Source organism: Anticarsia gemmatalis, chromosome 29 (genome assembly GCF_050436995.1).
Source record: "Anticarsia gemmatalis isolate Benzon Research Colony breed Stoneville strain chromosome 29, ilAntGemm2 primary, whole genome shotgun sequence".
NCBI lineage: Eukaryota > Metazoa > Arthropoda > Insecta > Lepidoptera > Erebidae > Anticarsia > Anticarsia gemmatalis.
The window spans coordinates 3,366,877-3,392,954 of NC_134773.1; the positions used below are offsets into that span (position 1 = coordinate 3,366,877).

Sequence of the window (26,078 nt, forward strand, 5' to 3'; positions counted from 1 at the left end):
GGAAAATCTTAGGATTTACCACCATTCGGGCTTTTACAGTAACATATACATACATAAAATCACCTCCTTTTCCCATAGCAGTAGGCAAAGACCAGAGAACTTCACTAGATACAATTCTTACAAATTTCCTTTAATCCTTCCTTTTACACTACCATGCGAGATTTCGTGTATAAAACAATATTTTTGGAGTACTCGAAATGTTTCGTCTGCAATGACATTGCTCTCAGAAATTTTATCACATTTATGTAAACAAGTCATTATTTGTACAAATATGAATATTTAATTTTAAATGTTATTACATTTAATCTAAGGACATTTTGTATGTACTAATATGACCCCTAACTAACAAAGAGATGTTTAAAGGAATTTTCCATCGAAAGATAAACTCTGTATGACAAGATGTATGTATGTGAATGAATCAAGGGAAGTTTGAAAGGATCGTACCAAGTGGTGTTCTTTGGTCTCTGCCTACCCCTATGGGAAAAAGCCGTGATATAATTTATGTATATGTAGATAAACCCTATTAATTTATGTTTTATCCCGATACTATCCCACTGCTGGGCAAGGGTCTCCTCCCAAACGAGAGAAGGGTTAGGCTTTGAGTCCACCACGCTGACCAAGTGCGGGTTTGAGACTTTGCATGCTGTCAAAAACTGTGTTAAACAACTCTCAGACGTGCAAGATTTCATCACAATCTTTTCTTCACCGTTATAACAAGTGATCATTATTTCTAATACACACATCACTTGAAAAAGTTAGGTTCAATTGTATCGAAAGTTCCCAAACAAAAGAAAATGTATTATTTCATTACGACACTAAGTTACAGTGACATCAATTGAAAAAATGTGTTCGCAGTTGTGTGTGTGCGATTATGCAGTTGGATGCAAGTGTGTGTGAGTGCACTTATGTGTTTAGGGTTGCGATTAGTCTAGGTAGTCTGAAATCAATGTTAAATTCTACTTCAATAACTACTAAACTATCGTATCGCATGGATAACATAAAAGAATAAGGGAAATAACGCAAACACGCATTTTCTTTCTGACATTTTGGCGCCGAAATACTTGATATTTTGTGTCGCATGTAAAGAGTTTACAAACTCGACATCTTAGAGTATTTCACCAACCCAAAGTGTTTTTAATAATAATTATATTATAAGTGATTTGCTGCGCTCTTACAGGGTTCTTGTTGACACTATTACATATAATATATGTAACACATTACATCTATTAAAAAAATAAAAAATAATTAGGGTTTAAAGATTAAGGGTTGAGCATGCAGTAAGGTTCAAAATATGGCTCTGAATGAGGTCTGATTATTTTTTGACCGAACTATATGGTCTCGTCTTGGTACCATTTTACATGAAAATGTTTTTGAGGGATAAGTTAGTATCTACCAGCCCTAGTTTATGCAGCTACTTGTATGAGTACGTTGCATACACACATGTGCATTTTTGTATGTGTGCGTGCAATTTACATTCATATGTGGATTAGTTGTGTGTGTGCGTTTTACGCATACGAATGTAATATGATCCCACAACTTAGTAGACCAACTGTAACGAGTGATTTGTCTAGTTTTTAATTCTTCTTATCGTATGGTTAGTGGTCAACCTAGTGTCAAAGTTGTTCAAGCCGCCCGAAGGCCTTTGACGTGGCTTAACGACTGTTATCTTAATTGACAACAACCGGGACCGACTTTTTACGTGCCCTCTGAAGCATGGAGACGCCCTGTTCAAATACCACTATGCGGTCACCCATCTATGGAATGACCGCGCCAAGGTTTGCTTAACCCACAGATCGTTTACCGTCCGGTGAGCGCAACTGGCTACGGCAGTTTTTAATTATTTATGTATTTCCAAAATATAGTATCTGTATTAAGCAGGCCACCGTCAGCTGTATAAGCCGAGTCACTGATGTTATACATTCTGAATGTTGTATACCTCCACCAGCGAACCTTGCATACAAGTCTACTAACCCCCGGTTTCTGAGGTACATTTTTTTTTTTTTTTTTTTTTTACAACTCCCGCACTAAGAATTGCTCTTGTGTCGCGGGGACTTTTACAAACATACAAACAACGGACACAAAGCACAACCAGACCCGAAACAATTAATTGTGGATCGCACAAATAATTGTCCCGTGTGGGAATCGAACCCACGACCTCCCGTTGCAGTGGTATCAGCGTGGCGACCTAAACCACTGCGCCACGGTAGTTTATCTATTCAATAGCGTTTAAACTCATACAAAAAAAAAACGCTATTGAATAGATAAACTACCGCTTAATGTACTAAGAAACCGGGCATAAGTTGGTTTAGTGCAGTGGTTCCCAACCAGTGGTCCAAAGTAAAAATATGGTCCGCGAATGTTTTAAAAAAAAAATTCAGGATGATTATTACACTTTAATTGTAACTGATAAGTTTTGCCATGCCCCCCAACGTCTAGAGTAGCAGAGGAGGGGGTGACACAAAGGATCAGGAATGGTCGAAGTGTCAGCCAGGCATTAACTGGCACCCCCACCCCTAAGATAAGATGAGATAACACTTTAATTTTAAGATACTTACATAGTGGTCCCTGCTAACAAGAATAATATAAAAGTGGTTCCGGACTAAGAAAAAGTTGGGAACTACTGGTCTAGTGTGTGCGTTTACCACACATTTTTAGCAGTTATGTGCATTTACACACATGTTTAGCAGTTGTGTGTGTTATACACACATCTGCATCTAATACGTGTGTGCGGTTTTGCATGAATACACAAGAATTAGGCCGATATGTATTGATTGATGTTTTTCTGTTTTGAAATGTTAATATACTTTTACATTCCTTTGCATGCATTCACTGTCTCACGAGCTGGTTGCAGTTTTTGCATAATATTTTCGCTTTGTTGGTACATTGAATGACATTTTTTAGTTTTTTTCGTATTTAGGCTTATTTTCCCGCTAAATAAAGTTCGAGCAACTACCCAATATCAGTGAGTGCGCTACAAAAATTGAACTTATTTCAGTAGTTTAAGATTAAATCCTGAATTAGTGTCCAAAGCCTCTCCTGTGAAATTTTAGATATTTCCAGAAACTATTATTTTTATTTATTCTATATTGAATAATCACTCAATCAAAGCATTAATTTTAGGCTACTGTCCAAAGATAAATAAAAAATAATAATATCCTTGCCTGTACAACAGTAAATTAAATTTATATTTATTTATATTTTAAATTTATATTTATAAAAAAATACAAAAAAAAAATACATTTATTATCACTCCCGCATCACGTGTTGAAACATTTAAATTACAAGGAAACTTATATAACTTAACGTTATCAACGAAATATATACAAGTACATACATTTTGATAACACACGAACATGACCTAGCTCAACCGAAATCCTTGAAATATGATAAAGTTACGAAAACCACGCCGTATCATTTCCCTTGACAATGTAGGATGATAAAAAACTTGTAAATTTGGATTATTTTTTTTTGAGGTTGAGTAATTTGTCCTATATTCACTGATTATTAATTAATTTTCAATATGGACACCTCACATGCAAGTGGTCGCAGGTTCAAATCCGAGGCAACACACCAATGACTTTTCGAAGTTGCTTGCTCAAGCGGTGAAGGAAAATATCGTGAGGAAACCTTGCATGCCTAAAAATTTGTTTAATACATTTATTGAGGGCATGCAAAGTCCCCAACCCGCACTTGACAAGCGTGGTGGACTCAAGGCCTAAAACCTCCTCGTTTGGGAGGAGACCCTTGCTCTGCAGTGGGACAATAATGGGTTACGAAAAAAGAATCTTAATTAGTTTTTATTTGACACTTCTTTATTTGCGCCGAGAGGAGGTGCCCAAGAAGGACATAAACAGATCAAATAGGGATGTCTTGCAAAAAGATCAGGTGCGTAGTAATCGTAACCGGCGGTCCTGTATGACAACAAGTATGGATGTGAAGTGTAGTTTGGCATGAACGTTAAAGTTTGTATTCATCCAGATTTTAAACTGTCTGTGAACCAAATTTCGTCAAATTCCGTTCAGTAGTGTTTGCGTAAAAGACAATCAAACAAAACTGCATCCATATTCTCACAAGCCAAACTAGTAAGTCGAGCCGGTTTTGTTATACGATAAATTGCCGAACCCAATATATGTGTTTCTTTACTATAAATATTGCCGAATCTATACTAATCTATACTAATATTATAAAGCTGAAGAGTTTGTTTGTTTGTTTGTCTGTTTGAACGCGCTAATCTCAGGAACTACTCGTCTGATTTGTAAAATTCTTTCAATGTTAGATAGTCGATTTATGGAGGAAGGCTATAGGCTATATATCATCACGCTATGATCAATAGGAGCAGAGTACCAGTAAAAAGTGTTACAAATACGGGGAAAATTTTACCCATTCTCTCTTATGTGACGCAAGCGAAGTTGCGCGGGGCAGCTAGTCGAATATATGTGTTGCTTTACTATAAATATTGCCGACTAGAATATGTGTGTAACCTTAGAAAACCCCGAGAGAACCCGCGGTTTTGTCCTAGTAACAAAAGGATTGCTTAACAACAGGACTAACCAAATGGTTGCCTTGCCGTCAATGAGTGTTGATTAGATAAGAGAGCGTAGTAGACGCTGATAAGGTTATCAGTTAAAATATTCCTTGCTACGTAATTACTTGTTTCAATATTTGGGTAGGACCGGGTTTTGAGCATAGCAACCGTCTATTTATGGTTTTAATACAGGCCGAACTACCCCCGGTTTCTGAGGAACATTAAGCGGTAGTTTATCTATTCAATAGCGTTTAAACTCATAAAAAAATGAATAGATAAACTACTGCTTAATGTACTCAGAAACCGGGCATTAGTTTGTATATCAGTTATTTGGTTACCATAGTACAAGCTCTGCTTAGTTTGGAATCAAATGACCGTGTGTGTTGTCCAATGATATTTATTTACATCCGGTGAGACTGGAAGCCGACTCCAACATAGTTTGGAAGAAAGGGTAGACAAAAGAAATAATATTAGTAGGATACAATTATAAAACTTTCGTTCACAGCTCGCAATAGTTAACGTATGTTATGTAGGTCGCTTGTCAGTTCTAGGAACCCTTACAAATCTAGTAGTACTGAGAATTTTTAGTTTTGCCGTGTCGACAAACAGTAGTATGCTTTTTGTCGTATGCAGCTAAAGTAGCGTACATATTAGCGCGTGATTATTGTAGTTGGGAAGCTCTAAAGAGACAAGAGACTAAGGGAAGGTTCATATCTGACGGAAGATGCGTCGGGCGTAACTTAATTAGTATGTGCTTCGCACCGACGCATCATCGGTTGAGTGTGAACGGTCGAGTGTTGTTTTATACATTTGTCTGTTCTGGCGTTGCGCGACCGATAATACGCGACGTTTGTTCCGTCAGATATGAACCTTCTCTAAGACATGAAACCGCGAACGGAGACTCACTAAAGACGGCTGTTCGCTAGTAACGAATACTGTCTCCAGCCGAGGTTTCCCGTCTCTGTCGCGGCGCGCAGCAACCTTTGTAGCGACAGCCGCGCGGTCGATCTCTCACATATGATCGAGAAGCCGCGAGAGTTTAAAAACATTATACTAATCACATTTAGTTCTCGCTGCTTAACTAGTTATCTAAATATAGCTTGCAAAAACAGTATTAGAAAATTCTCGGTTTTGGAGACGAAAGTAGTTTCTATGAAACCGAAAATCCGAATCCACCATTTACAGTATTTTTGGCTCTACTCGGGAATTGAACCGGAGTGAGCTACTAGTTCAACACTGACTCTAATGTATAGTGAAGTCAACTAGAAATGTTGCAATGCCACATATCTGGTTCGTTTCTTGTGGCGACTTTCATTATTTCTCGGAAACAGTAAAAACTACACACATACACGTTTGAGAATTGTTGAGTTTTTTCTTAAAGAATTAATATGTTATATACATTGACATACGGGCATAGTGCTGCTGATCTCTTTCGTCTGGCAAAGGATAAGTTTGTTGTTTGTCGTATGGTTAGTGGTCAACCTAGTGTCAAAGTTGTTCAAGCCGCCTGAGAGGCCTTTGACATGGCTTAAAGGATAAGACGAAATATGCAAAGCTGATTGCCAACCTTCTCTAGTTGGAGAGGCACTTTAAGAAGAAAAAGAATACCTTGACGAGGTACACTCTCTATTCCTTCACTCTCATAACCCGGTGGGACAGATAACTATCATGACTAGAGAGAGGTCAGGCGCAGGACGGCTTTACGTACTCTCCGAGGCACGGAGGTCTACAACCTCAACTTCCTAACTCCGGGCAATCTCTGAGAAATTCTTAACAGAAAATCTCAGTAATGTCTTTTTTTTTTGGCGCCACTCAGGATTTGAACCCGACACCTCTTACATGGCAGTCGCAACGAATTATATTAGTTTAGTTATATTATAACTAGATTATCACAGGATAGCTACTTTTTTCCTCGGGATTTTTTTTTAACCCGAACGAAGTCGTGGTTTGACACTAGTGACACAAACGACAGAATGTTTTTATTATACATCACAGTTCTAAGAATTCTTCACAATATACTACCTTTTATGATCTAGAAATAAAACTAAACAAACTATGTGTTTCTAAGAAAGTGCAGGTAACCTAATTCTTAGGGCTTTGACGTCAAATATGTTTTATATTATGAAACACTGATTTAGCATGCATGACGAGGTAGGTTTTGCCCGCGACTTGGCCCGCGTGATGTTATTTCTCGGCGTAAAAAGTATTCTATGTGTTAATCTAGGTTATAAACTATCCGTGTATTAAATTTCATCTCGATACACTTTGTAGTTTTGGCGTGATAGAGAAACAAATTAACAAGATTTTTCATCTATTAGGTTAGGAATTTTTTTTTTTTTTTTTGGTTAGGAATTTTTTTTCTTTTTTGGTTTGGAATTTTTTTTTTTTTTTTTTTGTTTTTTAAAGACAACTCCCGCACTAAGAATTGCTCTTGTGTCGCGGGGACTTTTACAAACATACAAACAACGGACACAAAGCACAACCAGACCCGAAACAATTATTTGTGGATCTCACAAATAATTGCTCCGTGTGGGAATCGAACCCACGACCTCCCGTTGCAGTGGTATCGGCGTGGCGACCTAAACCACTGCGCCACGGAGGCAGTCCTTCAAATCTTTTCACTACCCAAAAAAGTTCGATATTTGGGTACCTCACGAGCTCACTGAAAGAAACCTAATGAACCGTGTAGTTATTTTTGATTCTTGAAGCCAAAGAGATTTTATTACAGGTTCATACATACTATAATGCGAAAAGACTTTTTCCCCGACCTAATATAATAATAGGTTCTGCTCGCGGCTTTGTCGTCGTGAAAACATTTACCGGGGTTAAAGATCCTATGTGTTAATCCTGATAAGATTCTGATCACTATCAGATTTTTTAAATTCAGGGTGCACGTTTAAAATCGGTCTCAATCGTTCTCAATTAAGTTAACAGTTGTTAAGCCATGCCAAAGGCTTGAACAACTTCAACACTAGGTTGACCACTAACTTGATAAAATATTGACTCTGATATAGACAGGATATCGATAAATCTATTATAAACTGAAAACCGGCGGAAACTTTTCTATGAGTGACCGATAATGCTAGGCGTAGTTATTTTATCTATGCGTTTATCTACACAGAACGTTTTAGGAGCAATACACACAGTTTTGAAGATAAAAATAGAATATTCTGGGCTGTTTTGGACGCAGAAGGGCCGTATCTTTATATCTTACTAGCTGACCCGCGCAACTTCGCTTGCGTCACATAAGAGAATGGGTCAAAATTTTCCCCGTTTTTGTAACATTTTTTACCGGTATTCTGCTCCTTTTGGTTGTAGCGTGATGATATATAGCCTATAGCCTTCCTCGATTAATGGGCTATCTAATAGTGAAAGAATTTTTCAAATCGGACCAGTAATTCCTGAGATTAGCGCGTTCAAACAAACAAATAAACAAACAAACAAACATATTAGTATAGATTTGAGTTGCATGTGTATTGTTAAATAGAAATGCAGGCTTTTTGGCGATTAAATGTTTGGGATAAACTTAAACGATCTTTGAATTCTTAACCATTTGCAAAGATTTCATACATTTATTCGAGACTGTCTCTATTTGAGTTGTATATCATCTCGGGTACAAATTCCGGGTCGGGTAAAAAATGTATTTTCTGTTAATTTCTAAGAGATTGCCTGGATTTAGGAGGCAGACTTTCGTGTCTCGGAGAGCACGTTAAGCTGTCCTGCGCCTGACCTCTCTCTGGTCGTGTCGGTTTAACCGTCACGCTAGGCTATGAGAGTGAAGGAATAGAGAGTATACCTGTGTATTGTACACACGCGAGACTGCTATAAACAAAGTCCTGCACAGTTTCAATGACACTGACCTATCTGATACCTACCTGAATATCGGCCAGAAGGATATTATTATTTTTATGTAAGTCTTACTATATCTCGGAACAACAGAGTCCCGGACATTTAGGAGGCGTGCGTGGGGCCGAAGTCAAAACTTAGAGGTCCTTTACGACATTGTAAACCCATATACTCCCACTGCAGGGCAAAGGACTTCCTTCCCTCTTTCTACCTATCTCTGTCTAAAACTATTCGAAGAGTCAAACTCATCTCGCCATCTTTTCTGGGCCTTCCGCGTTGTCGTTTTCTGACAACTTGAACCTACTCGGTGGTCGCTTTTGCCCAAGGAGAATATATTATTGGAAAACATCCCTCATTTTTATCGTTTCAAAAGTACCACACGCGGTCACTGACTCCATTTGACCCAAGTATTTCGATAATGCACAAAAACATGTGTATTACGCCCTTTAAAAGTTATTTTTCGACTTTAAAAACGCGATAACTTATCATTAACGTTATGAATTTTGAAAATGATAAGCCCGGTCATAGGTCTGCGCCCTTATCACTAAAAATACACATTTAAATGTACTTCACGAGGAAAACTAATTGGTTGACGATTGAAAAAACATATTGATAAAATTATTTTGTTTATTTTTTTTTGTTATTATGGGATTATTTTTTTTGTTTGTAAGGATCGTACTAAGCGGTGTTCTTTAATCTCTGTATACCCCTATAAGAAGGTGTGATTTTTTGTATGTATGTATGTATGTATTTTTTAGACTTTCGTATCCAAAAGTTGAAAATTGGGTCCTATTACTGAGGCTTTGCACAAGGTCCCGCGGTAGGTTCTCAGTAGAATCTATTGATTTTTTTACTTTAGAAAATGTCTCAATACTAGCCCGGAGATAACATGCCCGTTATATGGAAATAGACTTGCCCCCTATTACATGGGACTAACATTGTTAATGGCGAAACGTGGGTATTTCATACACTCCTGCGCATTTGGATATAACAAGCGTAATATTACATTATTTATGTTATTATGTATTTGGTAGATTCAGTAATTGTAACGACTATCATAAGTGTCAATATTTGACCTAAATGAATAAATGATTTGATTTTGATTTTGATTTTGATTTTAATAATAAATTAACGAAGTTTTTTCTCTTGTTCCAGGTATAACGAAAACCCCACCATTGGAGAACATTCCAGAATTCACGAATTACAAACAACCTAGAGTACCTAAACTGAAATTATTTAGAATAGGCATTATATTATCTAAATAGAATTTATCGACCAAATTTTTCTACCAAACTCATTTAAAAAGCGAAAATTTTCTACCAAACTCGTAAGATTTTGTGCCCAACTCGGCGGGATCTCTGCCCAACTCGCAAGATTCTCTGCCCGACTCGTAAGATTTCTACCAAACTCGGAAATTTTCCTGCCTTCCTAAGACCAAAGCCTTGTATTAATATATTTATTGGTAAAGTTTAATGTAAGCGTAGCGTAAGATGATGCCCCAACAATATTGTCTTAGATGGAAACATCATCATTCGAATGTGCAAAATATGTTTGCCCAGTTATTAGAAAAAGGTATGTATTTTTTTAATTATATTTTTACATAATTTTACGTTAGGTACCTGGGTCAAATATGGCCAGCCAAAATATAAGGCCATACACCATTATTCCGAACTACATGCATATTTCACTTTAACTGCTAGACGCCTAGTAGGGCACTGAAAGGGCTAACAGATATGCCGATAGGATACATGCGATAATAGCGACAATTTATGGTCGCGTTATAATATTTCAATGATGGTATGTGGCCATATTTTTCGGCTGGCCAAATTTGAACCAGGTACCATAGTATAAGATATGGTAGTGATAGCTGAGTGGTTTAAGTTGGCTACTCTCAGGCAAGTAGTTGACGGTTCGAATCCGAGGCAACACACTAAAAACTTTCCAAGTTATGTGTGTATTAGAAATAATGATCACTTGTTATAACGGTGAAGGAAAACATCGTGATGAAACCTTGCATGCCTAAAATTTGTTTAATATATTTCTGATAGGCATGCAAAGTCCCCAACCTGCACTTGGTCAGGGTGGTGGACTCAAGGCCTAACCCCTCCCTCCTTCAGGAGGAGACGCTTTTGAAACAGTAAAGTTTGGATTTCGTATATCTCCGCCTACAGTGAACCTTTCATACAAGGCTTTCTACTATGTTGTTGGACTATAAACCATATTTCTATAGATTTGATATGGGCATTATTCATAAGTTCAAAATAAAAAAAAAACAAAAAGAAAAAACAACAAACTCGTGTCTACGATTTAAAAAATTCAAAATCAAAAATAAGAACGTAGACAACATAAAAAAATCGAAATTCGAAACAAACCAGTATTATAGCGAGCAAAGACAACGTTTTTTTATGCCACGAGAAACCAGTCGCGCTATTTCGGTCCGTGCCACAGGTATTTTGAAAATCTCGCATAAAATTATAATACATTATTTTTTTAAACCGTTTATTTTTGGAAACGTGACCACGTACGAGTTATTAATATCATTTTGGAATTATTTTAAATATTTAATGATTTGGTTTTTCCGGTTTGCTCTATAGATTTAGTTGTCATGCGAAGATTTTTTTTAAGCAGTTAAGTTGTTACCAAGGTCTTAAAAAAAACTTTAGTTTATGATAATCTCTACATTGTCTCTTATTTGTTTCTTTTTATTATATTCATGTATATTCTTGGGTTTCTGCCTACCCCTATGGGAAAAGGCGTGATTTTATGTATGTATGTAATGTTGATGTCGCCTAGTTTTATAGAAAAAAATCTGGGTCTAAAATGATACAATAACGATCTAACGTGAGATAATTCATTCTAGCAATATCAATCATAGCTGACCCGCGCAACTTCGCTTGCGTCACATAAGAGAGAATGGGTCAAATTTTTCCACGTTTTTGTAACAATATTTACTGGTACTCTGCTCCTACTGGTCGTAGCGTGATGATATATAGCCTATAACCTTCCTCAATAAATGGGCTATCTAACACTGAAAGAATTTTTCAAATCTGACCAGTAGTTTCTGAGATTAGCGCGTTCAAACAAACAAACAAACAATCAAACAAAAAAACAAACTTCAGCTTTATAATATTAGTATAGATTATTTTATGTTAACCTCTTGGTTCAAAGCGATCCTACAACTTCTGTGCCATAACAATTGGTCTAAATGGCTAGTTCTATCGATATATGCCATTTTTTTGTTTTCCGACACTTTATAAATGGCCCAAAAACGTATGGATACTGAATGATCTTTTATCAAAAACCGTCCAGTAGGTTTGACGTAAGATTTTCAAACATCTATCCACAAATACTTTCGCTTTTATAATATTAGTAAGATATATTTTCAAAATGATTTATTCATGAAACCAATGAATATAAAATATTATTAAGTATATAAATACATAATAATTACTTATCGTGTGAATACTAGTTAAAAATTGCGAAATACGACCTCGTACAATACAATACGCAGAGTCTATTTATATCTAACCAGTTTTTACTAACTAATTAAGTATTTATTTAACTGCCTATGTCACACGGTCGGTAGTGCACCTGACTGCTAACCACGAGGTAACGGGTACGATTCCCAGGATTCTGCTATTGATCATTTATTTACTGGAAATCCTACATCAACAATACTTATAATGTAAAGTTTCAAAAATCTCTTCGTGCTCTTCTACTCTACCTCACGGAATCTTCATATAAAATGTCAAGTTTCTACGCTCAGTGGTATCGGCTGTGCGTTGTTCATCAGTCAGTCAGTCAGTCACTCATATAATTGACTAGCTGACCCGCGCAACTTCGCTTGCGTCACTGAGAGAATACCCATTCTCTCTTTCCCCGTTTTTGTAACATTTTTTACTGGTACTCTGCTCCTATTGGTTGTAGCGTGATGATATATAGCCTATAGCCTTCCTCGATAAATGGGCTATCTAACACTGAAATAATTTTTCAAATCGGATCAGTAGTTCTTGAGATTAGCGCGTTCAAACAAACAAACAAACTCTTCAGCTTTATTATATTAGTATAGATTAGTATAGATGAGTATAGATTATCCTTAATCGTTTATCAATGACTTAGTGACCAATGTCTTTTCCAAATGATTGTTCCAACGGTGAAAGAAATCATCGTTACTCAAGTCCTAACCCCTCCTTTACTCCGGGAGGAGAGCCTTGCCCAGCAGTGGGACATTAATGGGTTAAATTTATTTTATTTATATAATGTAGTGAAATAGTTCAAGTTGTTCGGCATGTATAGTGATTCTAAGCTTAGATCTTGCGGAAGCATTCCAAGGTTTTATCCAACGTGACTTAACCGCAAATATAATCCATCTATACTAATATTATAAAGCTAAAGAGTTTGTTTGTTTGAGCGCGCTAATCTCAGGAACTACTGGTTCGAATTGAACAATATAAATTTTAGTCTATTGACCCCCTGTTTCTGAGGTACATTTAGCGGTAGTTTATCTATTCAATAGGGTTAAAACTCATATAAAAAACGCTATTGAATAGATAAACTACCGCTAAATGTACCTCAGAAACGGGGGGTTAATGAAGAAAGCAATATTTTTAAAACGGGAAAACTTATTTCCACGCAGACGAAGTCGCGGGTCGGGTCGGGTGTGATATAATATTCATTATTTATTTTTAATCTACTAAGTATCAAATAGATACTGACAGGTAACCGCAGATATGCAGCTTGTTTCAATAAACTATCTTTAGTTAAGAATAATGCTAGCCTTTTTGGCCAAAAATATCGACGTAACTTAATTGTAAATAAATAGTATTTTTTAATTCCTGGTCAGCAAAATGAAATTATTTGACACGGGACATCACGAAATAATTCCGGGACAATCCCGGAAATCCCAGCCTTTTGGCAACAACCCTATCCCTGGCTATAAAAGCCGTGATATTATGTGTATGTATACTAGACAATGACGCAAAATAAAATTTACATTCAAAATTTTATAAATTCCGAATTGACCGTGAAACTAAAAAACAGGTTTTTTATTTTTAAATATTCAACTTTTTAATACGGCGAGACTAAGGTGTTTAAATCAATGCCAAAATTGCCAGCTTCTGATTGGTTGATATAATACCTCTTTGGAACGCCTACTTCTCGTTTGCATAGACAATTTTATACCTACTTTTTTGTTTTTCGAATGTTTGAATTTTAAGTTAAGGATCTTTTGCTAGGTTTGTTTTTGGATGGGTGGCCATTTTTTGACCTCAAAATAGTAATTTTTTGTATATTTAGTTTATCATCATAACGTACATTCGTTTTTCTAGCACGGGATTAGTAAAAGCGACTCCTGCGCATATAATTTTAAGTATTTGTTGTTATAGTGGCAACGGAAATACATAATTTGTGAAAATTTGAGCTTTTTCGCTATTACGGTTTATAAGATATAGCTTGAAGACAGACAGACAGCGGAGGCTTAGTTATAGTGCCCGTTTTACCCTTTAGTACGTAACCCTAAAAACGAAATTACTTTCGTATTGACAATATTAATAAATAAAATAGTCAGCAATTCACGTCACCAGTATATTATTAAAATATTTAGGTTAGTAACATATACAAAAACAATATAATATTATCTTTAAGATAATAAATTGAATTAAATGAAAACAGGTAAATCTTTATCTTTTGCACTTTGACATTATTATTTATTAACTATTAATAATATGAAAGTTCTAGATTCTGATTAAAATTAACATTTACTTATGAAATAATGATTATATCTCCGAAACTACTCGACCGATTTTGATGAAACAAATATCAGTTTATAGTTCAAATAGAGATATTTCAAGATTCAACAATAAGTTTTACATATTAAGGATTGGCGGGAAAAGTTATCAAATAAATAAAGAGGAAATATTTAAAAACAACTGTCAAAATGAAATGTCATCGAAAATCATTTTATGCCAACGAAATCGCGAGCAGAAACGGTAGTCCAACAACTTAGTAGAGAGTCTTGTATGCAAGGTTCGTGGAGGTATACAACATTCAGAATGTATAACATCAGTGACTTGGCTTATAAAGCGAAGGTCCCGTATTACCCTTTGGGTACGAAATCCTTAAAAAACGCCATTGAATTATAAATAATATTATAAATATTATTGGACAACTTACACACGGTCATTTGATTCCAAACTAAGCAGAGCTTGTACTATGGTAACCAAATAACTGATAAACATACTTATATACTTCTAAATACATACTTATATAGATACATTAACATCCAGGCTCAGAACAAATACTCGTGCTCATCACACAAAGATTTGTCCCGGGTGGGATTCGAACACGCCACACGCGGCGCTACGGTTGTTGCGGCGAGGTGACCGCTTAAACCACTGCGCCAAACGTGCAGTTAAATAGATAAACTACCGCTAAATGTACATCAGAAACTGTATTAATGAGTCACAAGTTGCAGTGGACTCTCGGTCAGTCGACAGTTATGTTTGCATTTATTGATTTTGTCTATTTCCGTTCTACAGTATAACGACCTATTTGTACTGGCTTTCAACTGTATTCAACTACTATTATAGGTAGGAATACGTGTGTTAAGTTGACAAAGTACAGAGATATTGTAAGACTATTTGGTATCTAAGTCACTTACCCCCGGTTCCTGAGTACATTTAGCGGTAGTTTATCTATTCAATAGCGTTTTTTTATATGAGTTTTAACGCTATTGAATAGATAAACTGCCGCTAAATGTACCTCAGAAACCGGGTGAGACGAATAGGATAGTTGACTATCAGTCAAATCAGATACTCTTTATGAAATGTCAAAAACACATTTTAGTATATAAATACGACAGTGACGTCACAGTTTCGTATTTTTGGAGGGATCAAATGAGTGCGTAATATAATGTTTCAGTCTGTTATAATTACAATTTTATGTCAGAGCAAGTTTACTTGTACTGACAAACTGATTTTGATGCAATTTGGTACACAAATAGTTTATAATCTGTATAAAAACATAGGATTTTAGTATCCTAGGAAATCTTTCCACGTGGACAAATTCAAAACATCAATTCATACATTAAATCACGCCGATTTTTTAAAGAATTACTTCTTAGTCCTTACTTGGTACGATCCTTACAAACTTCCCTTGCCTCATTCCCATCCATACGTGTTGTCATACAGGACCGCCGGTTACTAGTACTACTCAAAAGACGGTCGTATTAAATCTTCTGTACCATTCAATATTGTTCTCTTTTTGTTCTAGAACGGTTCTGCGACGTAACGCTGTACTGTTCGCCGAGCTTCGCGACGCAAGTCGCCGGCAAAGACACAGTGGAGCCGCAGAACATCCGAGGAGTGTCGTTGAGAGCTCACAGGTAAATAACAACAAATTGACGTTTAATATACAATCAACTTGGGTAACTTTGAATCATTTGGGTAACATTGACAGTGGGAATTTGAACTAGTTTCGATTATTTTTTCATATGAAACCAACACAATTGATAAAAGTTTGCAGAACTAAAATAATCCTGTATCAATTGTGTTGGTTTCATATGAAAAAATAATCGAAACTAGTTCAAATTCCCACTGTCCATGTTACCCAAATGATTCAAAGTTACCCAAATTGACTGTAATGTAACGGGTCAAAATTAAAGGTTAGGACACCTTATTTGTTCACCCGACGTTTCGATCGAATTACATAAACCTTTAATTTTCAATCGCTTTTAAGACCCGTTGCATTATAATAGGTATTATGTGTACTAGTCGCGAGAGTTTAAAAACGTTAAATTGACGCTTAGTCTATATCATTGATTGTTGGCAGCGCCTCGCATGATCAATTATTGCGATTGAAAAGAGTGGCCGTGAGTTTCTTGCTAGCTCTTCTCATAAGGCTCTACCCCCTTTTCGAGCTAGTGGTAGATTCAGTAATGTCAATATTTGACCTGCTGAACTGAGGAAAAGTACCTACCTACACGACAATAACAGTGATCTTACTATTTAATTTAATATGATACGGGAATTAACGCGAACATATTACCTTAAAATGCCTAACGTTTCGGCGCAGATCAAACTCGCTATCGTCGCAGCTTGACTCAAAAAATGTGTGTTTGCGTTAATCCCTATATCCTATCATATAATAAACATGCAACGCGAAAGTTTTAAAGATTTATTTGTACCGGTAACTGTCTCAATGCTGGGCAAGGGTCTCCTCCCAAACGAGAGAGATTTTTAAAGTTATAAGTAACTAGCTTTTACCCACGACTTCGTCCGCCACCTGAATTTTCCCATGGGAATGCGTAATTTTCCCGGAGTAAAAAGTAACCTTGTCCTTTCTCGGGTATCAAAATATCTCTATACCAAATTTCATGCAAATTGGTTCAGTAGTTTATTATTATTATTATTTATTTATTATTATTAAAACAGTGTTTCTTACATGAAACTTATACTTATGGTCCACAAAACTGTTTGAACAGTTTGTCTGTGGACACGGTCGAGTCTCATTTAATTATAGCAGTACTTAAGATGTACATATATGTATATATTGTATAAGAGCTTTGATTATATATTATAAGTTTATGTATTAAAATGTATTTATATTGTATGTATAAGAGTAATATTATATGGTTCAGTAGCTTGTGTTTTATACATGTATATTTGTATGTATGTTTATAGATATTTATAAACTACTAAGTAGATACTTTTTTAATTTTTTAGAAAACTTATTTTTATTTCTTTCTGTTGCGATGTTGTTAGGCGTGATTGAGTAACAGACAGACAGTTACTTTCGCATTTATAATATGAGTAAGTTTACTGAAATAACCCGTTCTTCTCCAGGGTAGTGCTGGCAGCATGCTCAGAGCTCCTCGGCGCGCTGCTCGGCGCCCACGAGGCGCAAGGAGAGCCCGTGCTCGTCATCGACGGAGCCGAGCCCAAGCACCTGAAGGCACTCCTGGACTACATGTACACTGGCGAAATGAACGTACATCATGTAAGTATATCTTATATCGTATGGTTAGTGGTCAACCTAGTGTCTAAGTTGTTCAAGCCGAAGGCCTCTGACGTGGCTTAACGACTGTTATCTTAGTAGACAACAACCGGGACTGACGTTTTACGTGCCCTCCGAAGCACGGGGCAACATGCAATGATTTTTTTGGAAATCTCGATTACAACGGGTCTTATCATAATTTCAAACTTCACAGAAAACTACTAAAACTATCAACGGTAGCTATTTACATCTCAAATTTTGGTGAAATTGTTTCTTTACGCCAAATAACTTAAAATATCTTGTTTTATGTTCTTACTACAAAATTTTCACCAAGAAATATCCTAAAATAACGAAGTTACAAATCTTACACAACGCTAACTAAACGTACTTTTCATGGCAAAAGTTATCAAGTTTTTCACTTTAAACGCTAACGCTATTACGCTTTTTCACTATAAACAAAAACTTTAAACGCTTCTACTGTAAAGTTCAGTTTTCAGATTATAAATAACTGCTATCGATATATTCATACAATTAAATTCAAATCAGTCCAGCAGTTTAGAAGGTATTAAGTACAGGCAACTTTACAGAAGAATTTTACAATGTTGCCATCTTGCACTAGTCTCCTTTGTCATTTCAGTAGTATGTTAGATTTTAGGTCACGAAGTTCCCGGTTTAAGTTATAGCTAGTATAGTTACTCTAGTATCTAGCTACGTTATATACTAACAAATGTATGTATTATTATATATATAAAAGGGCGTGTTGCGCGGTCATTATTTGCGAAATTGTTTTAGATGTACGTTAATAGTAGTTTTAGCAGTAAATGTATACTATTACGCTGTAATTACTAGAAATTTAAATGTTCTAATAAAAAAAATATGATTATAAATGCCATAGTTACGTAAATTAGGTTTTTTAATACTACTTTTTGGTTTAAAATCTACTAGTTATGCTATCTAGTGATTATAAACGAAAATTAAAGTCAGTACGCCATCTTTTGTCGTTTATACACGTAACTTAAGAAAGGTATGCTTAGAAGTAGTACTTAAAATTTACTGACAGATGGCGCTACGAGTATATTTTGATTATTTTACAAAGGACAGTTTTTTATTACATGTGCAGTGAAAATAAGACCGGGATAAAATTACTACAACTTAGAAACTTTTTGTTATTTATTTAAGGATTTAATTTATCATTCTTAAAAATAATTTAATATTTTTATAATCACGTTAAGTACTAGTAACGCCATCTATTCTGTAATGAGCTGTATTGAAAAAACGACATTTCGGTACTTGACATTGTCGTCGCTAGATGGCAATAGTGCGTCGCGTCCGCATGCCAACTGTCATTCCAATTGACATAATATTGACCTTCGCGGCTTCGTCCGTGTAAAATTCCGGATTAAAAGTAGTTTAAAGCATTTGGTAATAATATTACTATCTATTAAGGGACATTTACTTCACGAAAGACCTGTAAATCTTGTAAGTTTAGCGTGTTTGAAATAACTTTGAACACAACATCATCAAAAGTATAAATATCGTATTCCCAGTGAAGTATTTCTGCAAAACTTGCGTGTATTTGAAGAAATAACAGTGAAAAAGTAAGTAAAAACCATATTGTTATCTACAATTTTCATATTTATAAACACCACGATATCGACATGCACACACACGAAAGCGAAACATGCGTTCGGCAATAATCGCAGGCGCAATAACAAAACTCTGTCTCTCTCTTTTATTCTATAGGGAAATTTGTTCTCATCTCGTTCACTCGTTCCGCTCGCGAGTTGCGTTATTCGTTCGTTGCAGTTGGTGGGAAGAGCTCGCGTTGTACCTACAGTTTAGAATTATATAGAGTAGTTAATGCGAAACTTTTTATTTATATTAAGTATAAATACATATTTTGGATATGAAAACAAAAAATGTATTAAAATTAAAAATGAATTTAATGTAAAAATTGTTTTAAATATATTTATAACTATTATGTATTAATAAAATACGAGCATTACGTGTTTGATATATTTATTGACAGAGAATGCCAAATCGTTATATGATTAATATATGGCATCTACCATAGAGTAGAAGGAGTTTAGGTGGAGTTTAGGTTCACCACATTTCTCCCCTCCTAACCTCTTAGCTGTTCTGCTGAATATAAGATGCAGCCAACACCTGGTTGAGGTGTCGGCGCCAGACATCGCCGTTGTCGGTGCGGATCTCATAATGAAGTCGGCCTAGACGTCTTGTGATAGTACCAAACTGCCAATGGTGCTTAGCACTCGTGTAGTCACGGGCCTGTACTCGTTCGCCGACTTCCAACTGTCTGACCTTGATCTCTTGATGTTTTGATGTAGTTTTTTTATGGGTGTTTCTAAACATGCAGTGTAATGCTGTTCGAACTTCTCTTCCAAACATTAACTGATAAGGTGTCTGACCATTCAAGTTTGGTGTCCGTCTGAGGCGAGTTTTTACCATGACAAGTTTCTCTTGAAGATTACCCCTTTCTCCCTCTAAGCTTCGTAAGATTCTCTTGACTGTTTGTACGTATCGTTCAGCTTGTCCATTGGTTGCAGGGTGGTATGGAGCAGAGGTTTTGTGCGAAATCATACAGTCTTTTAGAAATTTTTCGAACTCTCCCGATACGAATTGTCGGCCATTGTCTGAGACAAGGAGTAGAGGTGTTCCATAGGTGCAAAATAGTTCTTTCAATTTTTGGATGCACCAAGAGCTTGTCGTTGATTTAGTAGGTATAATCTCTGTCCATTTCGAAAATGCGTCTACAACTATTAAAAGATAGTATCCGTAAACAGGTCCGGCAAAATCAATATGAAGCCTTTGCCAGGGGCCCTTTGGGTGTTCCCAGTGGTGTAGTGGTGCTTTCTCTGGTTCATTTTGTTGTAATCTACATGTTCTACAGGACTTAACTTTTGTTTCGATATCATTGTCAATTCCTTTCCAGTATACAAAACTGCGGGCCAGTAGCTTCATTTTTACAATGCCCGGGTGACCGAGGTGTAGTTCGTCCAGCACTCGTTCGCGTAATGTTTTTGGGATTAAGACTCGCGTTCCTCTTAGTATACATCCATCTTGTAAAGTAAATTCATTATCATTGTAACCGAGCGTTTTAAGTGATCGGCCAGTTTGTAATGCGAGTACTAATGGTGTATAATCGGAATCAATACTTGTCTCTTTCGCTATGATATTTGGGTTGACATCAATGGTATGTATTTGTTGAAGTTGAAAGCTGTAATTCTGGTCCATTTTGTTTGCCTTTGTGTTTTCTACTGGGAACCTGGATAGGTAATCTGCATTTGAGTTGTTAGGCGAAGTTCTGTATTCAATGTTGTAGTCAAATCCAGATAAGAAATGAGCGTAGTGGAATAATCGCATTGTACTCATTGCTGGTAACGTTTGATGTGGGTGGAAAATTATTGTCAGTGGTTTATGGTCTGTCACTAGGATAAATTTTCTACCGTAACAATAATAAAAGAACTTCTTCAATCCCCAGTATATGGCAGTAGCTTCTTTGTCAATTTGGCTGTACTTCTTCTCGCTATCCGATAGTGTTCTGGAAGCGAATGCTATCGGTCTTTCTGATCCATCTGGGAGTCTATGTGACAGTACTGCTCCGATTCCCAGTGGAGATGCGTCTGTTGCAAGAACCAAGGGCCTCTTGGGATCAAAATGTATAAGTACTCTTTCGCTTAGAATTTCTTTTTTAATGTGTATAAAGCTCTGTTCGCATTCTGTAGACCATCGAAAACTAGATTCTTTCTTGAGTAAGTTGTTCAGTGGATTCGTGATCGATGATAGGTTGGGTATAAATTTGTTGTAAAAATTTGCCATTCCAAGAAATGTCCTCAATTCTGCGGTGTTGACTGGGCGTTCTGTTTTAATTATTGCGTTAATCTTTTCTCTGTTTTTGTGTAGACCTTCTTTGTCGATAGTGTGTCCCAAATAGTCGATGCTTGTTTTGAAAAAGTGGCACTTATTTTTGTTTACTCGTAGGTTACTTTCTTTTAGTTTGTCTAACACGAGCTTAAGTCTCTGTAGTAATTGTTCTTTGTTGATGCCTTGAATGATGATGTCATCAAAGAAACATTTTACACCTTCGAGATCTTGAAGGAGTTTATCCATAAATTTCTGCCAAAGGCTCGGCGCGACCTTAACGCCGAACATTAGGCGGTTCACCTTAAAAGTGCCTCGATGCGTACTTAGTGTTTGTAGCATTGCGCTTTCTTCATCCATTGTCATGTTGAGATATGCCTGGGTGATGTCGAGTGTACAGAATAGTTTACCTCCGTTCATCTCTGCAAATATATCTTCTATCATAGGTATTGGATATTGTTCATCTTGTATGACTTTATTTAGTGTAACTTTATAATCAGCGCACAATCGGATACTCCCATTCGGTTTGACAACTGGTACCACTGGAGTACCCCAATCAGAGTGGTCGACTTTCGTGATGACACCCTGTTTGCATAGTCGCTCGATCTCTTCATCCACTTTGGTTTTTAAAGCGTACGGTATTCTACGTGGTTTGATAAAAATTGGTCTTGTGTTTTCTTGTAGATTTAGGTGTCCTCTGTAATTGGGTATTTCGCCTAAGTCGGATCGAAATACTGATGTCTTGTAAAGTTCCAAAAGCTGGTCTAATTCTAGATTTTCTGATTGCTGTAAAGTTTTTATATCTGCTAAATTTAGAGTTTCGAGTTCTTTCATCCAACTCCGGCCAAAAACGGGGTCAACGTTGTTGTTGATGAGGTATAATTTACCGTGGAATTCTTTTCCTTGGCATCTGCATTGAACGTATGCAACACCTGCAGGTTCGATTACTTCGCCGGTATATGTTTTGAGTTTTATATTAGTTTTAAAGATTCTTTTGCCGATTTTCAATTTTCTGTAGTCTCGTAATGACATAGAAGTAAGTGTGGCTCCAGTGTCAAATTCCATTTTTATCTTAGCATGTTCAATGTGTACCGTTATCATGTATTTTTCGGATGTTTCACCAGATATAACATTAATATCATTCCATTCATCATCATCGCTTATCGCTGAGTCGTTTAATTGATTTATATCCGGTGTAGTCTTACTGGGCTTCGCATCTGAGCGCCGTTGTAGACACACACTAGCTAAGTGTCCGACCTTCTTGCATTTATAGCATGTTATGTTTATAGCGCTACATTTCTTGGTTTCGTGATTTAAACCACAGCGGAAACATTTCCCTTTTAAATCTCTTGGTGTGATTCCTCTAAAAGGAGATTTTTTTGAATTATTGTAGGAATCAGTGGAAATTTTATTGATATTGTCACTACTTGGTTGTTCATTCGGAAGCATTGATGTATTTTCTGCTTTACTCATTTCAATAGATGTTGCAATCTGTGTCAGGTGTTTAAATGTACATACTGTTCGGTCTTGTAAAATTTTTGTACGTGCGTCGCTATCTTTCAATCCTCTTATGAGTTGAAGAGATAAAAAGCTTTCTGAAATGTTTTTCTGGCAGTGTTGACATTTAAATTCGCAGTTGGTAGTGAGCTTTTTTAAATCTGCGGCGTATTGCGCTACTGTTTCATCCGATTTTTGAGTTCTCGATATAAATTTATGTTGTAGAACCCATTTGCTAGGTTTTGGGTCTAAGTAGTCGTCAAGTGTTTCAGTAATTTCGTTAAATGTCTTATTCAATGGTTCGTCTGGTGCTATTAAATCACATAATTTTTCATGGAGTTCTGGTGATAATGTAGACAGAAGAATATTTGTCTTCATGTGGGGCTCAGTAATTTCATTAAGTCTAAAGTACACTTCCAGACGTTTTTTAAAGTTATTGAACGTTTCTGATTCATGTAAAGGATTAAATTGTATTTTTGGTATAATCTTATGGTATTGGTATATTCTATGTTGGTCTTCCTGTCGCTGACCTTGAATAATGGTTTTTTTTGTTAAAAGTTTTGATACTAAAATAGTGTGAAGTTCTTCGAATTCGTAGCCGTAATTTTGTTCGTGTAAATACGCTGTTTCATCGTTATCATCTATGGTTTTGTTTTCTATCTTCTCTTGTAACTCTCGCAGTGCTGTTATGGTGTCCTTCAAGGCTGCGGAGCGAGCGGTGATGTCCTCGTCAGACATCGTCGCCCTCTGCTCGATGTAGGTATCGAGTCTGGTGAGCATCCCACGTAGGGTGCTCCGTTTTTTACGTAGCTTTTCCATTTAGGTTCAGTTTTTCCTCGTCGCCAATATTATGTATTAATAAAATACGAGCATTACGTGTTTGATATATTTATTGACAGAGAATGCCAAATCGTTATATGATTAATATATGGCATCTACCATAGAGTAGAAGGAGTTTAGGTGGAGTTTAGGTTCACCACAATAACAATTTTTTATAACTGTGAAATCGATATTTTTAATACGTAAGGGATATTTTTGAACTAATATAAGATTATCTTTACTACTATGTATCTTAAATTGTGCAAAGAGAGAGATAAGGTTCTAACAAACAATTTTCCTACATTTAAGTTTCGTTATTATGGCTTTAAAACATGAATTATATAACATTTCTTTTAAAGAATCGCTGATCCTTGAACAAAAATTTTTGCTCATAATAATATTATTACGCTTATATTAATTTATTACACTGGCAGACAGCTTGCATATGCTTGGGGCTTAAAGGTCATTGCACTGCATTGTTGCACTTATTAATAAACAATAACTAAATATATTATCCTACCCACTGTTGAGTATAAGCCCGCCCTTCTGAACGCCAATTTTTGCAACCCTGCGCTTGTCTCATCAATTGCAGTTTTACACATTTCACGATATCGCCCAACCATCTTATTGCAGGCCTTGCGATTTATTATTTACACAATCACTAAACAAATAAACATATAATATTACTATTAATATTTCAGAATGCGTCCATCCAGGCTTGTAAGGGACATAGTACACCACATCCATATGTACTTTCTACAAGAATCTGAACAGTTCAAGTCAGTAGGCAATGGTTACTTTACTAACGTTATTGACCGAGTCTGCGACGCCACAGGCCTTAGTATCGACAGCGTACACTATATACTGAGCCAAGCTTTACCGAAAACGAGCAAAAACGTCGTAAAAACGAAAATTAATGACAAAAATGACGAAGAAAATATGAGTATTAAACAAGAAATCCCTGAAAATGATAATATAGACACGGTTTCTACAGAAATTTGCGATGTACCAGTCAAAAATGTGACAGAAGTTGATACAGTTACTACCGAAAATGAAGATTTACAAGTCAAAACGGAAGCTGAAGAGATACCGGATATTGAAATACATGATGAACCAATTATACGTAAACCAAAAGTCCTAGAAACATACTCAAGAAAGCGCAAAAGAAAAACTTCACCAAAATCTAATTTAAAACCAAAAACAAGTGAAAATGATGCTAATTACAGTATATATTCTACGTTACCTAAATCAGACACTTCGGCTATCGATATGGCGGCCGAAACGCCCCAGCCTGTTGAAGAATCACAAGACGCGTATTACGATTTGTATATTAAAAACGCGGCGACGAACTGCAAATATTATTATCAGCATTTTATTCAGTGACGAATAAAACCGGCAGTTTTGACTGCCGGAGTAATTTTTTACGTGTTATAAAGATACTGTTGTTTTTGTTAAAACTCCTGATATAATGATTGTCTGATTTAGCCTTTTAAACCCCGGTTTCTGAGGTATATTTAGCGGTAGTTTATCTATTCAAAAGCGTTAAAACTCATATAAAAAAACGCTATCGAATAGATAAACTACCGCTAAATGTACTAAGAAACTGGGGGTAAATAGCGTAGTGGAAAATACACAAATGGCAAAAAATTTGATTGAAATATTATAGTTTTATTAATCATAATGTAAAACAGAAGAGTTTTTTTAGTTTGAATGTGAAAATTTGATTTGTTATTTTTTTTGTTACGATAGCCACATATGAGGAACGTGGTATGTAACTAACTTCACGCTTATTACGAGAGTGAAGTAATCTGCGTATGAATCTAAACACAGTTAGTTTTATAGTTATTATAATATAAGTTCTTGCATAAGGCTAAAAACCAAAGTTTTAAATAGTATTGTAACTGAAGCGTTTCTGTGCTATAGTATAAATTATATTCTATAGTCTTGTAAGTGTTACTAAGCGTAAGATAAGCAATATGTTATGTTAAATTTATTTTCAATGTGTCATAAGAGTGTCATTTTAGTTGATTTTGTTAAATAAAAGTTGATTTGAGTTGATTTTTAATCATTACCTTTTTTTGATAAAACTTAAAACAATTGTCATGTAGCCTTTTATTTCAGATATCCAGTAGGTACATATTTTATCAAAAATATAAAAAAATATTATTTATGGAATTGGCAAAAAATATGTTTTGTTAAAGTTCACAACAAAGGTATCAACAACTCTATAAATATCCCTCGAAAGTGCTATCACATTGTTCGTAATTCCGAACTTTACCGAAGTTAGCCGAACGAAAGAAAACATCGAAATAGGAACTAATAAATAAATCAACTTTTTCGCGCCATAATTCCTAACCAAACTAATCTTGTGTTTCTTTTATTACAATACATATTATTATTACACACATCTATGATTATGTTGATAATGACGTTTTACGAATTTGTTTGTATCGGCCGAGGCCCGAATATACATACCTACCAGCCATATTTTAGTCGAAATAGGGGCTAAACTTTCGCG

General features: G+C 35.9%; 1 protein-coding gene and 1 long non-coding RNA gene across 4 annotated transcripts in view; both read left to right on the forward strand.

The window, feature by feature from the left end:
• Nucleotides 1-26,078, forward strand: part of LOC142985072 (uncharacterized) — an 82,291-nt gene that overhangs the window by 36,971 nt on the left and 19,242 nt on the right. For all 3 annotated transcript variants that reach the window (XM_076132995.1, XM_076132997.1, XM_076132996.1), the window contains 3 exons: nucleotides 9,527-9,943; nucleotides 15,641-15,752; nucleotides 17,212-17,365. In XM_076132995.1, coding sequence (XP_075989110.1) covers nucleotides 9,862-9,943; nucleotides 15,641-15,752; nucleotides 17,212-17,365 — 348 coding nt within the window. In that variant the 5' untranslated portion in view covers nucleotides 9,527-9,861. The remainder of the gene's footprint in view (nucleotides 1-9,526; nucleotides 9,944-15,640; nucleotides 15,753-17,211; nucleotides 17,366-26,078) is intronic.
• Nucleotides 18,731-25,625, forward strand: LOC142985243 (uncharacterized). The gene is made up of 2 exons (XR_012960193.1): nucleotides 18,731-18,960; nucleotides 24,262-25,625. It is a non-coding gene; the product is annotated as an uncharacterized LOC142985243 (long non-coding RNA).